The sequence below is a fragment of the Camellia sinensis genome, chromosome 6 (assembly GCF_055761805.1).
Source record: "Camellia sinensis isolate YWXY chromosome 6, ASM5576180v1, whole genome shotgun sequence".
Lineage (NCBI taxonomy): Eukaryota > Viridiplantae > Streptophyta > Magnoliopsida > Ericales > Theaceae > Camellia > Camellia sinensis.
The window spans coordinates 60,533,920-60,552,543 of NC_138966.1; the positions used below are offsets into that span (position 1 = coordinate 60,533,920).

Sequence of the window (18,624 nt, forward strand, 5' to 3'; positions counted from 1 at the left end):
CGTGTGTACACGTGTTCAGATTCAAACAGGTATCGGGTGTGGGTGTGCTCGCAGTGAATTACAGCATGCGATGTATTAGTGTGTCTGAGTTAAGCAGTTAAAGAACAGAATCGCTATTGCAGTTATGTGTTCCACATTACAGAAAATGAAACACGAAAAAGTGTACCTCAGAAGTGCCATAGGACAGATATGACTCTGGCTCGCGCAGCAGAAGCTCTAGTGGCACGTGTCGCTCATAGCTCCTGAAGTGACGGAGGCTGTTAGGAGAAAGCACGTGTATCGCCGGCCTGTAGGCCGTCGAATCGAACGGCCGGATGTGAAGAGGCAGGAGCTCGACCTCAGGGTCCATGTCCAACTCCGGGGGAGCCCCACCGCCTGGAATGTCGTCTGCCATCTCAAGAATAGTGTGAAAATGGCCGAAGGTGTGAAAACCGGGCAAGAATCTGAAAAGTCAACCCAAAAGTCAACCCCGAGAGGGTGAAAAATGGGCAGAAAGGTCGAAGTCCAAAAAAGACACAAAGATCGAGGTAAACTCGGGGGAAACAAAGCCCAAATGGTGGAAATCGAGAAAAGTACACCGAAACTGAGATTTGTTCGGTTCAAAACGTGCGAAATGAGGAGGTTTTCGCGAATCGAACGACGAAAAGGATGCTAAAACACTGTAAAAACTCCGACCGAGGGTTGAAAAATCACCTAGAGAGAGAGAGGAGATGTTTTCGACCTTGTGAGAAGTGAAAATATGGGGTTTGGAACCCCATATTTAAAGACCCGTGGCCAAAGGACAAAACTGCCCCGATATAGCAATTTTTGGCCAGTCGGCCAAATTGTTAGCCGGTCGACCAAATATTTGGCCGGTGACCTTATTTCGTGGCCGATGGATGGCCGGTGGTCTTCCCCGGTGGCTGGTGTATCTCCTACACCCTTTTTTGGGTCATTTATGTGGTTATGGACCTTCATTACTGAAGACAGTGCAAGAAAGTGCATTTTCAAAGCTTAACCGGTCTCCGTGTTGACCTTGAGCCGTGTCTTCTGTGCGTGGCACTTGATACGTACGAGATGTATCCTTTTTTTTTTATCCTTTTGTCTCTTGAGAGATTCGGAAATTGCTTTACATGCGTTGCATTACAACATTTTGTTGTGAGCACGCGTCGGTTATACATCATTTCACTCACGTTGTTATGCACACATTTTGTGCGTTATCGCGCACGCCATACTTGCATTATTTATGCACATTCTTTAGGTCGCATCATCATGCGCACCTTACATGCATTGTCATGCATCTTCCTTATCTCGCATTGTCATGCGCATTTCATTCGCATTGTCGTGCATCTCTTTACTTTGCATTGACGTACATTTTTCTTATCTCGCATTGTCATGCGCACGCCATACATGCATTATCATGCGTGTTCCTTATCACGCATTGTCATGCGCACCTTACATGCATTGTCATGCATGTTCCTTATCACACATTGTCATGCGCACCTTACATGCATTGTCATGCATGTTCTTTATCACACATTGTCATGCGCACCTTACATGCATTGTCATGCATGTTCCTTGTCACGCATTGTCATGCACACCTTACATGCATTGTCATGCATCTTCCTTATCTCGCATTATCATGCGCATTTTATCTGCATTGTTGTGCATCTCTTTACTTTGCATTGACGTGCATTTTCCTTATCTCGCATTGTCATGCGCACGCCATAAATGCATTATCATGCGTGCTCCTTATCACGCATTGTCATGCGCACCTTACATGCATTGTCATGCATGTTCCTTGTCACGCATTGTCATGCACACCTTACATGCATTGTTATGCATCTTCCTTATCTCGCATTGTCATGCACATTTCATTCGCATTGTCGTGCATCTCTTTACTTTGCATGGACGTGCATTTTTCTTATCTCGCATTGTCATGCGCACGCCATACATGCATTATCATGCGTGTTCCTTATCACGCATTGTCATATGCACCTTACATGCATTGTCATGCATGTTCCTTGTCATGCATTGTCATGCGCACCTTACATGTATTGTCATGCATCTTCCTTATCTCGCATTGTCATGCGCATTTCATTCGCATTGTCGTGCATTTCTTTACTTTGCATTGTCATGCATTTCCTTATCTCGCATTGTCATGCGCACGCCATACATGCATTATCATGCGTGTTCCTTATCATGCATTGTCATGCATATCTCTCATGCATTGTCATGTATTTCCTCATCATGCATTGTCATGCATATCTCATTTGCATTATCATGCATTTCCTTATCATGCATTGTCATGCACGTCTCTTCCGCATTATCATGCAATTCAGTATATGCATTGTTATGCATTTCAATAATTCGCATTGTCATGCATTTCAACAAACGTTCATTGTCATGCATCTCTTGTATGCATTGTCATGCATTTCGAACAACTCGCATTGTCATGCATCTTCCATTTGCATTATCATGCATGTCAATCTCTCACATTGTCGCATATTTCATGTGCATTGTCTTGCACCCCTCTAACTTGCATTGTTTTGCACGTTCCTTCTCCGAAACACCGGGATACGTCCCTATGTCCCCCCCCCCTTTTTTTTCTTTTTTTGGGAACACCGGGATATGTCCCTATGTTTCCCTTTCTTTGGATAAGAGCATTCGGAACATGTTCCGATGTCTAACCTTTTCTCCACTCGCGTGCCGCGTGTGGACGTATCTAACTTTTCTCCACTTGCGTGCCGCATGTGGACATAACTCTAACCTTTTCTCCACTCACGTGCCGCATGTGGACGTATCTAGCTTTTCTCCACTCGCGTGCCATGTGTGGACGTCTCTAACTTTCCTCCACTCACGTGTCGCGTGTGGGCGTATCTAACTTTTTCTCCACTCGCGTGCCGCGTGTGGACATATCTAACCTTTTCTCCACTCGCGTGCCACGTGTGGACGTCTCTAACTTTTCTCCACTCACGTGCCGCGTGTGGACGTATCTAACTTTTCTCCACTCGCGTGCCGCGTGTAGACGTCTCTAACTTTTCTCCACTCGCGTGCCGCGTATGGACGTATCTAACTTTTCTCCACTCGCATGCCGCGTGTGGACGTATCTAACTTTTCTCCATTCGCGTGCCGCGTGTGGACGTAACTAACCCTTACTAACCCCTTTCTCCCCTTTTCGCATTGTTACACACATTGCATGCGTTTTCGCTTTTGCTTTACTTACATGTGTTTATGCACGTTTCTCCGCTTTTCGCATTGTTATACACATTGCTTGCATTAGCGCGCATGCTTTACTTACATGTGTACATTTTATTCCTTACTTTACACATTTCTTGCGTTAGCGCGCATGCTTTACTTACATGTGTACATTTTATTCCTTACTTTACACATTGCTTGCGTTAGCGCGCATGCTTTACTTACATGTGTTCATTCCTGCTATACACATTGTACATGTTGTCGCATGCGCTTTACTTACATGTGTACATTTTATTCCTTGCTTTACACATTGCTTGCGTTAGCACGCATGCTTTACTTACATGTGTTCATGCTTATCTTCACAATTGCCTTATACATTGTACATGTTGTCGCATGTGCTTTACTTACATGTGTACATTTTATTCTTTGCTTTACACATTGCATGCGTTTCCGCGTGTGCTTTACTTACATGTGTATACTTTGCCTCATCTTTACACATTGTATACGTTGTCACATATGCTTTACTTACATGTGTTTGTGCCTTCATAGCATTGTTATGCGTCCTACTCGACTTGCGTTGTCACGCATGCCCTCCTCGTATTGTCATACTCCCTTCCGCATTGTCATGCGTCGCACTTAGGTTGCATTGTTTTGCATCCATTCCGCATTGTTATGCGTCATCCTTAGGTTGCATTGTCTTGCATCCTCCAACCTACGTTGTCTCGCACGTTACTTGCATTGTTATGCACACTTCACTTGCGTTGTTACGCACTTCTCACTTGCATTACGATGCATGTTTCTAACAATATTGTACCTGTTAAGTTTTCTTTCTTTTTTAGGCACGATATTGTATGTACGGATCATTTGAAACTGGCGCGACCAGACGAACCGCATAGGCACGATATTGTATGTACGGTTCATTTGAAGCTGGAACGACCAGACGAACCGCACAAGTATTGTATTCTCCGCATGAGACGTAACGAGAATTGAATAATTCTCTCACATCCTTTCTGCATGTAATGTAGTTAGATTTGTATCCGCCTGCTTAAACTGTTGCATTTATTGTATGTATTTGCTTCGTTACAGCTCTCTTTGCATGATCATAAGTTATGTTCGGTATCATGCATGTTATTTGCATCTTGCCCCTGCCTATGGGCACATATCTTGCTGGCTTGTATGCTTTGTCTAAGTCTTCAGCCTTGTCAAAAATGGGTCATCTTTGGGCTTTGACATTCACTCCCGTCATTGTTATGACTTTCGAGTTCTGTCAAAGAGGGGCAACTGTAGACACCCCATTTTTGACCATCCTCAAGACTTGGACGTCACCATTTGAACACTCGGTGATCATCCATGGTCGTGTTCGTCTTGAGTTCTCTAAGGTTTCGGTCGCGCACCTTGCCTCAAGACCTCTCGACTTGCTTGTTTTGTGCTTGGTTGTGCACCAAACACTTGTGTTTTGCTTCTAAGGGCAGGGAATGGCTTGTTAGCCATCCCCATATCTCACCGGCCTTGTTTTCTTGCTACCGGCCAAAGATTTTGGTCTATCAGCAATGATTTTGGTCGGCCAGCCATTTTTGTTGGTCAATCGGCCATATTTTCCAGCCGACCCCTTTCCAGCTGCTTTTGGCAGATATTTTAGCTGGCATCCACATTACACCTATGGAGGGATTTGCTCCTTGCTTGGCTTCTCTTGGAAGCCTTAGAATTTGAGCCTCTATAAAGAGGGAGCCCCTCCTCCCTCCTCCAAGGTACAGAAAAATTAGGGTTAAGGAGGACATATATAGTGTTATATCTATTTTTCTTGGTTTGGTCTTGTTTTGTGACCTAAGGTGAGTTTTGTCTTACTTTTGCACTAGAGCACCTAGCATTACACCATCCCTGGGTTGTTGAGGCCTTAGAAGGTTGTTGTTAGGGTTCTTGGACTAGTTTTGACCAAAGAAAGGTGTTGGAGCTTTGTTCCTAAAGAAGGTCTACAAGGGTGAGCATCCTTACTTTAGTTACCCTTTTTTTTCACAAGCTTTTAGCCTATCTTGCTTATTGTTTAAAGCTTCGACTATAACTGATAAAAGTTCTAATTTTGCATGCTTTAGAACTTTGTTTAAGGTCACTTTGAGGTTTGGGGTTGTCTCCCCCCTCCAAGGCCTTGTTAGGCCTTATTAGGCCTTGTTTTAGGCCATACTTTTTGGCCATTGTTTTGGTCTTTGCATGACCTCTCTACCACTGAAATCCAAAGGATTTTCAGTGGTGGAGAGGTGGTTTTGAGGTCCTGAAAAAGAGAGGGTCATCCCCTCTCCTTGTTGTCTTTAATGCTTGCATAAATAGCTTATGTGGTAGCATGTGTGTTTAGTTTGTTTTAGCTTCAATTCAACATGTATTAGGATTTCTTTTTCCATGAGACACCTCTGTTCTAAGTTAGTTTAGACATGCCATGTATGCTTCATACACTTGTCTTGTAATCCCATGATTTGGCCTTAACATGCATCGTGTTGTAACATGTGTTTTTAGCATGATTTTGGCTCAACTCCATGAAGCTTTTAGCCTTGTTGTAGCATGCTTAAGCTTTGTTTTTCATTGTTTCAGTTATGCTTGCATTGTTTTGTATAGCCACCATGCAATCTAGCTTGTTAGCTTTGGGTATTGAATCCTCTAGCATGCTTTATGTGGATCATTTCAATGGTTTGGCATCACTTAGAATGTTATTTTAGTCCATATTTCATGCTTATAAACTTGCACTTATCACTCCTTTAATGTCTTAAAGAGTTTGTGTTTTATGCCTCATGAATGTGTCATTGTGTATGCCATCATGCTTAGGTCATTAGGATGCCATCTAAGTGGGTTTTTGGGCTCGTTTTGACATGTCATAACTCTGTTTTGGGTTGCTTAAATCATGCCATGTTTGGTTGTATTAGGTGTAGTGTAACACCTCTTTGATGGCCTTGCATGCCTCATGTTTTTGCCCCTTTGTTTTAGCATGTTTTGGCTTTGGTCATTGCATGTTTTAGGCTCACTTTAGCATGATTTAGGACTATTTTGGGTCATACTTGCCATATGCTCTTTGTTTTGTGTAGCTTTGGTTCAAGTCCCTCGACTAGTCTTAGGTTTCAGTCTTGAGCATGCCATGCTTGACTTGTTTATGTGATTTGGCATCACTCCTAGCTTCATTTCAGAGCACGTAATGTTGTCACATTTGCATGCTTTTCATTCCTTTTAAGTGTGCTTAAAGGTTGCCCTTTTGTGCTTAAAGTGATGGGCCATTAGCATGCATGTTTGTATGTGGTTTGGTCCCTTATCCCTTAGCATTTTGGCCACTGTTTTGGACCTATTAGAGAGCTGTCCATCTTGGTGTAAGACCATTCCCGCATGTTGTCGCATGCTTTCCTTGCATGTTGTCGCATACTTGGCCTATTAATATGTTGTTGCATGCTTAAGTGGTAGTGCATTTGGCATGCATCCTTTTGGTTTTACGTTGCTTAACATGTTGTTACATGTTTGCCTCACATGTTGTTACATGATTGAATGAAGTCACATGCTTGTTTGCATGCTTGTCTTTGCATATTGTTATATGCTAATTACCTTGTGCAACATTGTTTGTTTGCGTATTCATGTTGTATTAGCTTGCTTGCATGTCTAGGTTGCATAGCTTTAAGCATGCATTCATTGCCCCTTGATAAACCATGATAGAGGTTGGGGGTCCCTCATTTGTTTTGTGTGCATTTCATTTGACATTAAAATGCACACTTGGCACCTTGGGCCATCATGCATTGAAATGCGCGATTGATGGCCCGAGGGTCGAGAACCATACTCCTTTGAGTCTCAAACATGATAAGGAGGGTGGTGGTGCAAACATTGCTTTGAAAATGAATTGCCATGTTCTGTCTATCCTCTGCTGCAGCAAAACAGGATTCTGCAGGAAGAGATGGTCGGTCGACCATCTTCAATGCTGGCCGACCATTAATTGTTAGCCGAGATTGCCACAAATGGTCGATAACCAGTTCCCCATGGCCGGTGGCCTCACCTCTTGGTCAGTGACATCCCACAATGCTTAAGGAGTGATTCTGAAGCTTCCTTAGGACTTGTGAAGTTTCCAAAAGTACAGATCAGTGTAAACAGAGGCAGCATGAGTATGACGATGGATTTCCGAGCGGAGCCGAGCGTACACGCATTCATCCCTCTTCTCGAGGCCTCTTTACTGCTTTCTTAGCTTAATTAATTCATTTAATTAATTAAGTATTGTGTAATATTTAATTAGCTTGTTAGTTAATTAATCTGTATTATTCTTTCGGTCCCTCCCTCGAGAGAGTGCAATTGTGTAATAAGCGTGCATGTGTGTGATGCATGTCTTCCAACCCCCACTTCTTTCTCCCTTTTATTTAACCGCTTATGGTGGTTAGTTTTAGGGCATATTTGATTTAGCATCCTTATGCTTGCATGTTTGCATCATTCATCTGTATTGCATGCATGGGGCTCGACGCATCATGCTAACTGCATTGTATTTCAATTCCAAGTTGAATACATGTATTGAATTGTCGCATCTCATATGTCATTCTTAGGGTAGTCGAGCCTATTTTAGTTACATTTCGTATGTGTTGCATTAGCCATCTTAACATGGATTTGGATCATACATTTGATTACTAACATGTTCTTGTTTTGGCTCGGAGTACACTGTGAGTGTTTATGCTTTAGCATCTTGCATGTGTGTGAGTGTTAACATAACAGTATGCTGACCATGAGGATATGTGCTTATGTGATATAACTTCCTGAATGCCTGTGGGTGAAGGTTGGGTTGCTTGAATTGGAATAATTCGTCGAAACCTGTGTTTTAGCCTACTTGCAAGTAGCAAACTTCAAACCATTTTCCAAAACAAAACGGATATGCGATGCTTTGTTCCAAATAAGGCGATCTAGTCTATACTTGTGTGTTGTGCGCATCACATAGTAAATTCTAGCTAATTAACCGGAATAAGAACACATATATTTTCAAAACAAAATATCATGCTTCGTATAGGCCGATCTTCGGATCGGGCGAGCGGGGGTGCTCATAGCTGACATTCCCCAATCGTACCCAAGTTCCTGAGCCGAGGCAACTTTGGTGATGACGGACACGTGGCCTTAGGCGCGAGTCAGGGTTTCCTAAATTCCCCCAAAATAAAATATGTAGGTGGCGACTCTGTATCTGGCAAAGCAGTCCATGTTTGGCACTTCTTTCTTAAAAATCTGTTTTCCAAAACTATTTGCCGGATTTGGTCTCTTTGGTAATTTATCAGTCTTGCATTGCACATTGCAAGATCAGATTAAGAACCGTGACATCGAGTCCGAACTGTGGTAGCATAAGCCCACGAGGGCGCGTCCACAATGGTCCCCTAGGGTTCGAAACTCACCTAGGTCTCTCGCAACTTCTTCTCGATTGTCCTCTCTATGATTGACTTTGACTTCTCATCCATAACAGCATCTCCAATAGCCTCCTGGCCTAGTCGACTGCCATTGACAGCCCTCCTGGCCTAGTCGATTACCACCGACAGCCCTATTGGCTTCATGCAACACCTCTGATGGATTTTTTTCTCTCGTCTCTCTCTCTAGTTTCGTTTGTTTGTTTGGTTTTGTCCTTTTGTATATATAGATGTTTAACCTGGTCCAGTGTTGAACAGTGCTTCTCTGAATAATAATAATAATAATAATAATAATAAAGAAGTATGAGTTGTTAATTCGTTAGTCATAGTGGTTGTGTTTGTTTTTCCCTTCTACCGCCACCTTCTGAGCTTGTGATTGGCACTAGTTTTGTTGAGGGTTCGGTAGTACAGTATCTATGGCAAATTCCACCAGTGTGTCGCCACCTAAGAATGAGAGTTCCATTATACTTACTACTATGACTGATAACCCCAACCCTAGTATTAAAATCACCACATCTCCATTCAATGGTCAGAACTATCTAGCGTGGTCGCAGAGTTTGACTATGTTTTTGAAGAACAGAGGGAAGATGGGATATGTTGATGGCAGGATACAAGCACCCAACACCACTGACCCGGGTTATGACCAATGGGAAATTACCTACTCTTTAATTATGGGTTGGCTTATTCATTCGATGGTACTAGACATTAGCGAGGGCTGCTTGTCTATGGAGACTGCCCAGGATGTTTGGGATGCTTTGGCTGCTACATATTCCCACAAAGGGAATTTCTCCCAAGCATTTGACTTACGCCGCTCTATTGAGAGCTCTGTTCAGGGGGAGCAGACGGTTCTTCAGTACTTCAACTTCCTCACCAACAGCTGGAAACGCCTTGATCACCTGCAGGACTATAAGCCTATTTACACTATTGATTCAGTCGGGTACAGGAAGTTCATTGCACAAGAATGGGTCTTCAAGTTTCTGGCAGGGCTCAATGTTTAGTATGATCCGGTTCAGAGTTGGATTTTGAGTATGGACACTCTTCCTTCACTTTAGGAGGCATTTGCCTATGTACAAAATAAGGGGAGTCGCCGGTCTACTATGATATCCCCTATCTCTACTGACTACTCTGTATTACTGTCTACTCCTAGAGATGGCCTTAGCTTAACTCCCATCCCTCCGTCTGCCGCCAAGGAATCTGTATTATGTGATTACTATAAAAAATCGCAGCATACTCGTGAGACATGTTGGAAGCTTCATGGGACTCCATTCGGGAGTCGAGGTGATCAGTCTGGTTTTAGAGGAGGTCGGTTAGGCCAGTCTAGAGGACGGGGTTCTCATCCACAGGCTCATCAGTCTAATACCGTTGATACACTTGATTCTACTTCCGCTTTCGTTGGCCAGCCTTCTGATGGTCTCTCTAACAAGACTACTCCTGAGCTTGAGGATGTTCTACGTCACTTGTTGGACCGCCGGTCTTCTATTGCTCTCAGTACATCTTTCTCGTCATTTGCCCGCTCAGGTAACTTAGACTCTTCTTCTTATGTTTTCTTGTCTCATAAGTCTTTGCCTTGGATTATTTATTCTGGTGCCTCAGATCATATGTCTGGCTTCTTTGATCTTTTCTCTGCCTGTAAGCCCTCTTCAGGTCAGGACAAAGTTAGGATTGCAGATGGTACTGTTTCTTTCATTTCTGGGAAGGTTTAGTCATGTCACTCTTGCTATGCCTCTATCTTCTGTTCTCCATGTTCCCAATTTTTCTGTTAATCTATTATCCTTGAGTCGTATTACACAGGATTTGAACTATAGTGTGATGTTTTTTCCTAATCATTGTCTTTTTCAGGACCTTGTCACGAGAAGGACGATTGGCAGTGGTAGTGCAGAAAATGGTCTCTACTTTTTGGATTAACTGGACAAGCTTGCTTATTTTTCCACCACAAGTCCTACTACCCGAGATGATTTATGGCTGTGGCATCGGCGTCTTAGGCATCCTTCATTTTATTTACTTAACCATTTATTTCCATCTGGTTTTGCAAACAATAATGTGTCTGAGTTTCTTTGTGAGTCTTTTCAACTTGGAAAACAACACAGAGCTTCTTTTGCTCCCAGTTTTAATAAAAGTTTAGTTCATTTTTCCTTAATAAATTCTGATGTCTGGGGTTTATCTCGTGTTATGTTTGTGAAAGGTCATCGATAGTTTGTTACATTTATTGATGATTTTTCTCGTACTACTTGGGTGTATCTCATGAAAAACAAGAGTAACGTTTTCTCTGTGTTCCGCAATTTTCATAAGATGATTTGTACTTAGTTTGGGGCCACTGTCAAAATCTTTCGTTCTGATAATTAGGAGGGGATACATAGATTTTGGGTTAGGGTAATATTTTTCTGCTCATGGCATTATCCACCAGACCTCTTGTACTAATACCCCTCAACAAAATAGGGTGGCAGAACGCAAGAATCGTCATCTTCTCGACATGGTTCAATGCATGTATTTTTCTATGTGTGCGCCTCGGTCTTACTAGGGCGACGCTGTTCTCATCGCTGCCCATCTTATTAATCGTCTTCCTACCCAGGTCTTGCAAAAACAAGCTCCTCTTCAAGTCCTCCTAGATTCCGAGTCCTTGTTTTTTATTCCTTCAAAAATATTTGGCTGTGTCTGTTTTGTCCACAATCACTCTCCTACTCGTGGTAAGTTGGACCCTTGCTCCCTCCACTGTATTTTCCTTAGGTACTCTCCTACTCAAAAGGGGTATAAGTGTTACCACCCTCCTTCTCGTAAGTGGTTTGTGTCCATAGATGTCACATTCTTTGAGTCCCAATCCTATTTCTTGTCCTCTCCGGTGTCACAATCCTTCCTTCAGGGGGAGCCTTGGTGTGAAATAATTCTTGTGAAGCCTTGGTGTGAAGTGATTCCTGTGATTCTTATGGTGGAATCAGTTGTTCTTGCACCACCACCTCCTATTGGGACTACAGAACCCAATGTCACCAAGGATAAGGAAGGGCAAGTTTATATCAAGAACAAAGACAGACAGAAAGTTAACTGGATACAAGAGACCATTTCTGCTCCTCCACTGCCATCTTCTGCTTCTAATGAGAGTTCAGGTAACTTTGAATCACTTGAATCAATTGATCTTAATGTTCCTATTGCCAAGCGAAAGGGTATGAGATCTTGTACTCAATATCCTATCTCAAATTTTGTGTCCTACTCTCATTTATCATCCTCATATAGAGCGTTTGTGTCAAATATTTCCTCTGTTAGCATTCCTAACCATTTTCAGGATGCTCTTGCTACCTCTGAGTGCAAACTTGCCATGATTGAGGAAATAAAAACACTTAGGAAGAATGACAATTGGGAATTGACTGGGTTACTTAAGAGCAAATGACTTGTGGGATGTAAAAGAGTGTATACTGTGAAACACAAAGCGGATGGGTCTATTGAGTGTTACAAGGCTAGACTTGTGGCAAAAGGGTTCACTTTGACATATGGCATTGACTATCAGGAGACCTTTGCACCAATGACTAAGATGAATTCGGTCAAAGTACTTCTCTCTCTAGCAGCTAATCTAGACTGGCCACCTCATCAGTTTGATGTAAAGAATGCCTTTCTCCATGGTGACCTCGAAGAAGAGGTATATACGGACATTCCTCCTGATTATGAGGATCATCAGACAGAAAGCAAAGTATGCAGGCTTCGGAAGTCATTATATGGTCTCAAACAGTCTCTAAGGGCTTGGTTTGAGAGATTCACTCAAGCTATGCTTAAATATGGCTTCAAACAAAGTCAAGAAGATCACACCTTGTTTGTGAAACATTCCTCACATGGTCAGACTACTGCACTCATTGTTTATGTAGATGACATAGTTCTTACAGGCAATGATAGTGAGAAAATACCTTTGTTGAAGAAATATTTAGCCAATAAGTTTGAAATCAAAGACTTGGAGAGCTTAAAGTATTTTCTAGGAATTGAAGTTGCTCACTCCAAGGATGGGATATTTATCTCACAGGGGAAGTATGTGCTTAACCTGTTGAACGAAACTGGGATGCTTGGCTGCAAGGCCTGTGACACTCCACTGGAACCCAATAAGAAACTAGAGGATGATGAAGGAGGAGCAACTGTTGATTGGGGGAGCTATCAGCGATTAGTGGGTAAGCACATTTACCTATCTCACTCCCGTCCTGATATTGCTGTTGCTGTCAGTATGGTTAGCCAGTTTATACATGTTCATCGTCAAATTCACTTCAAGGCTGTCATGAGAATTTTGAGGTACTTGAAGTCTGCTCCTGGTAAGGGTCTCTATTTTTCAAAGTATAATCATCTTCGTATGGAAGCCTATACAGATGCTACTTGTTCTGGATCAGTAACTGATAGGAGATCGACTTCAGGGTATTGCACCTTTGTTGGAGGCAACCTAGTTACTTCGAAGAGTAAGAAACAGAATGTGGTTGCCAAATCAAGTGCAGAAGCTGAGTTTAGAGCTGTAGCACAAAGGGTGTGAGCTCTTATGGATCAAGTAATTGTTGAGTGATTTAGGCATTGATCAGATGGATTCCATGTGGTTATATTGTGACAATAAGGCCACTATCAACATTCCTCACAATCTGGTTCAATATGACAGAACAAAGCATGTTGAGATTGATCGCCACTTCATTAAGGAGAAACTTACTAGTGACACAATATGTACTCCCTTTATGCAGTCAGGTGAACAACTTGCTGACATCCTCACCAAGGGAGTTGGGAGTAAGCCCTTTCATGGCATCTTAGGCAAGCTGGGCATGAAAGATATCTTTGCACCAGCTTGAGGGGGAGTGTTAGAATAATATATTATTCTTCGGGTTATTATTTTGTAATTATTTTATGCCTTAGGGCTCCCTTGTAATTATTGATCTTCATTAATATAAGTAGGGGATGATATCCTAATCATTCCCTCATCTTGGTATTCTCTAAATTTATCAAATTGTTGGCTCAGCTTCTCCATCTGAATGGTAGCATGGAAGTCAAGATTGGCTACAAATGAAGAAGATGAAAGTGAGCTACAGATTTTGTAAATCTATTTAAGATGAGTTAGATTGTCATAGGGTGGCTGGTGTAAATGTTGGAGTCTCCTATCGGTGGCCGAACTTGATTTTGGCTCTCTCATTTCTTGTATAAATAGGGAGAATATGTGATGGCTTTTGAGAGCAACTGAGGTGCAGTAGAAGCAAAAGGTGTGAGAGTGATCAGAGAATGATGTGAGTTGAGTAAGCTAAGTGAGCTCCTCTTGTGTGTAATCTCTGTATTGAGTTTATTCGTAGTGAACTTTTTTCTTTTTCTACCAGTGGACGTAGGTGCATTGCCAAACCACGTAAATCTCGTTGCCTTTGATTGTTTGTATAAGTGTTTGTTTCTGGGCCCTGGGCAAAAAACTCACATTTTAGGTAATTTTTGGAGCAAAAATTCATGATAGATGGCATTTTCCCCCAATTATTGATGCAGGAAAGGCCCGAGAATAATGCATTCTAGAATATCATCATTTATCAGAGTGTCTCCAATGGGATAGCTAAAATTGTCTTTTAAATTGTGTGTTAATTGACAAAAGTGGTAAAAGTGGACTTAATTTTATGTGTTAAATGTTTGTTAATTAGGGAGTGAACGAGTGTTCAGTGGATTTAAAAAATTAAAAAAGAAAAAATGTGTTATTTTTTTTATTTTTGAGCAAGCATCAACAGAATTTGATTAATAACAAACTGGTGAAAATGAGAGGACAAGAAGTCCTCATACAATGACTAAAGATCAAAGCAGTAATCCACACCAAACAGTAAAAACGAGAAAAACGAAAAAGAAACCAATCCATGCTTATGCACAAAAAACGTACAAAGCGCGCCTAAGGCGCATGCCTCAAACTGTGATGCGCAAGCCTTTGGGGAGTAATGTCTAAAAATCAAAACCTTGATGCATTTTACCTTAGTCTCAAGGCGAGGCGAGCATTGAGGTGAGCCGCAGGGAAGTGTTTTAAAACTCTGGGGTTTACTATAGTTATGATTTATCCTGAGCGATCAGTCTTGTAAAGATAACCTCTAGTTGTAAGTGAAATACAATTTTATGTTAGCTTATGCCTCTATTTGAAAGGCCTTTTTGTTTGTTATTGTAATTAACCTATGCTAGTTCAATTTTGTCATTTTGATAATAATGTTGTCGATACTGTGCATGATTTTTATAAAATCTTATCTCAGTTTGTTGTTCTGTTGGTCTTTGAAGCATTATGTTCATTACCTAAAAGTTTATCTACTAGTTTTCACTTAACTTTAAGGATAAGATTCTGGATTCTCCTGGTTATCAATGTTAACCCTACAAACATCAAGATATTTGAAAGAGGAAATTTTATTTTGCTCCCCAAACTATCACTCAAAAATCAATTCAACCCCTATCCTTTCAATTGTATCAATTTGACACCCAAACTATTCGATTTTTGATCAATTTCACAATGTCGTCAACTGTCCGTCTATAATTAGACGGAACTTGCTAGCATGGCACCAAACTTCATTTAAAACATCATTTTACCCTCCCAAACTATCGCTCAAAAATCAATTAGACTTCTAAATATAAAAAATAATAATTTAAATTTGAATATTTAATAATAATTTTTCATCTAAAAAGTGAGAAAAATAAATTTTAAATAAGAAAGGTTTGAGTATTGGTGATGTTGAATACTCTTTACACTGTGTTTGGTTGGGGGATTTGGGGAGGGATTTGAAAAGGGAAAGGGAAAAGGTGTGTGAAACTATGTGAAATGTAGGCATATTTTTTTCACATTTCACCTACCTTTTCCATTTCTCTTTCTAAATTCCTCCTCAAATCCCTCAACCAAACACAATAATAGAGAGTAATTGCTAACTTTTGCGTTGAAGTGTCATTTAATTGATGATACAATCGAATAAGTACTAATCTCAATTTTGTAGGCGGAGATCTCAACATATTCATTTTCATCCTTCAATATAGTTTCCCAAATTTCAGAAGAAGATGTTTCTCTCATAATAAGTGTGGTCGATCAATCCTATTGAAATTAATCTAGGGAATAAGCTAGCTACGCACGTGTGCGCGCATGTACACACACAAATAGAGTAGCTAATGAATTTTGAGCTCAATTAGTTTCTCCAAGATCACCTCATGGTAATTTGAGACTAAAAGAGACAACTCTAAATGAGGCTTTTTATATTTTTCAATTATTTTTTTCGTAACGTATACTATTTAAAATTTATTTTTCTCATTTTTTTTATATAAAATGTATTAATCAAATATTTAAATTTAATTTTTTTTATATTCTGGGTTCTAATTGATTTTCAAGGGATAGTTTGGGAGGTGAAATGAAATTTCAAATAATGTTTTGTGTCACGTCAGCAAATTCTGTCTAATTTTAAAATGGCAACTAATGACGGGGTAAAATTGATATAATTGAAGCCAGAGGGGGTGAATTGATTTTTAAGTGATAATTTAGGGACAAAATGAAATTTTCTCTATTTGAAATGCTTTCAATCGCCCATTTTTTTGAAAGTTATATTTGGAAGAAGAATGATCCGGTCAATTGTTTTATCCATGGATGGATGAAAGTTGTAATGGAGAGACATCACTATATCTCCACGGTCCCTGGCTGTTGGACTAATTATATATAAACCAGCACTATGTAAATTAAGGATTAATTACACTTTTCACCCCTATAGTTTGATTCAAATTTCACTTTAGTCTCCTATAGTTTTAATTAGAACAATTTGATCCCCATATTTTAAGTCTAGTTTCAATTTTGTCTTTCCTTTTAAATTTTTGTTAATTTTCTATGTTTATACCTTAAAAAATTGACGAGTACCTCAAAATTGTTAATCCTAACTTTCAATTTAGATAGAAGGACCAAATTAAAATTAAACTTAAAGTGGACGAGTGTCCTAAAACTATTAATTTTAACTTTCAAATTAGATGCAAGGACTAAATTGAAACTAGACTTAAAGTTTAGGAATCAAATTGTTCAAATTGAAACTATAATGAGTAAAGTGAAATTTGAGTCGACCTACAGGGGTGAAAAGTGTAATTAACCCATAAATTAATTATGCTTATTGGCTTCATGTTGACTGTTTTGATAATAGATGTGCTATTATCATTATTTTTGTTGTTGGTCATGGTGAAGGCAGTTGAGGTCACCAATATAGTGAATTCATGGGCTGAAAAGGAGACCAATGGCCTTATCAAAGAAGTTCTTCCATCTGGTTCAGTTGGCAGTTCAACCAGGCTCATCTTTACAAATGCGCTTTATTTTAAGGGAGCATGGAATGAAAAATTTGAGGCATCAAAAACAAAAGATCATGATTTCTACCTCCTTAATGGGACGTCAGTTCAAGTGCCCTTCATGACCAGTAAGAAGAAGCAACTTGTTAGTGCATTTGACAGTTTCAAAGTCTTGGGAATTCCTTACAAACAAGGTGAAGATAAGCGCCGTTTTACTATGTACTTCTTTCTCCCAGATGCAAAAGATGGATTGCCAGCTTTAATGGAGAAAGTTAGTTCTGAATCTGGGTTCTTAGATCACCACCTCCTATACCAAGAAGTAGAAGTGGGAGATTTTCAGATCCCAAAATTCAAGATTTCTTTTGGGTTTGTAGCTTCAAAAGTTCTAAAGGGATTGGGATTGGTCTTGCCTTTCTCTGGCGGAGGGCTTACCGAGATGGTGGACTCCCCTGTTGGTCATAACCTATATGTTTCAAGCATTTTTCACAAATCCTTCATTGAAGTTAATGAAGAAGGCACAGAAGCTGCAGCTGCTTCTGCAGCTGTGATACAGCAGAGGGCATTGATGTCAATGGATAAAATAGATTTTGTAGCTGACCATCCATTTCTGTTCGTAATTAGAGAAGACATGACCAGTGTGGTGCTTTTCATTGGCCATGTGCTTAATCCCCTTGCGGGTTGATTGAACCTGCTGCAGTGGAGAAAAAAAGTGTATGGAGATGAAGCCTAATGTACACGAGTCTAGTGACTTAAATATCTGCTTGATGTTTGTATTTTGCTTATGTTAAAGACCCACCAGGTAGAGCAGGGTTGGCCAACATCTCTCTGGTCTTTCAATTTTTGGTCAGTGATCGACAGTAAACTGTATTTTTATCTGTTTGATGTATTGCATTCTATGTTTTACCAGTTATGGCACTCTTTTTATTTTATTTATTTTTTAAATGTGTTTCATCATTGATAATGCATTCCTCTGTCATAATACCTGATGGATCTAGTATTAAAATCAACATAGAATGCATCTTGTACAGCCTCCTCATGGTTCCAATGTAGCAACTACCAAGTGTTGATATCAAAACTGTCCAATTGTTGAATTTCCTGTTAGATTGATCAGTTTAAGCGGCTAATTCGGGTTTTTGCATAGCTCTAGCGTCAAGTGTTGACAAGTATGTTTTCCACACATGGTAACGGGTAAGGAACATGATTTTTTTTGGAAAGAATCCCTTTTATGTTATTGCATATACGCGTTATATGGCGACATGAATGCCCTCAAGGCCCTGTTTGTTTTCAGATATAGAATAGAGGGGATTCATAGTGAGGGGATTGTTAGTGAGGAATTGTTAAATTATTTTTATATAAAATAATAAAACAAATAAAAAAATATAAAAAATTAAACATTAATATTTTAAAAAAATTCCCAATATATAAAAAATAAAAAAAATAAAAAAATTTATAATCCCCTCACTATTTTTCTAATACCATCTCTATTTACTCATTATCAATCCCCCTTCCAAGGGGACTATACTAATAGCAAGGGATTAATAGTCCCCTCCCCATCTCTCAAAACAAACACCACATTAATAATACCAAGGGATTAGTAATCTCAATCACCTCCCTATAACCCTAAACAAACGGAGCCCAAGAGTGTACATGATGCTCGGTAACATTTAAATTTACTTTTAATAGTCAACCAAACATTATCAGAAGTTGTTTACTTTTCAAAAGAAAATATATTTGGTGGCAAAACATACAATCTAAAATAAAAACAGTGAATTTTGGGCAAAGTAACTCAATCCTTATTAGAGAATACATATCA

The 18,624-nt window shown here is 40.1% G+C and overlaps 1 protein-coding gene across 1 annotated transcript in view; it reads left to right on the top strand.

The window, feature by feature from the left end:
* LOC114256811 (serpin-ZX-like) overlaps positions 1–17,773 on the top strand; it is a 105,549-nt gene extending 87,776 nt beyond the window's left edge. Inside the window, exon 2 of the mRNA XM_082873843.1 lies at positions 16,714–17,773. Within this exon, the coding sequence (XP_082729969.1) occupies positions 16,714–17,493 (780 nt within the window). The 3' untranslated portion in view covers positions 17,494–17,773. The remainder of the gene's footprint in view (positions 1–16,713) is intronic.
* Positions 17,774–18,624: the final 851 nt, after the last annotated feature.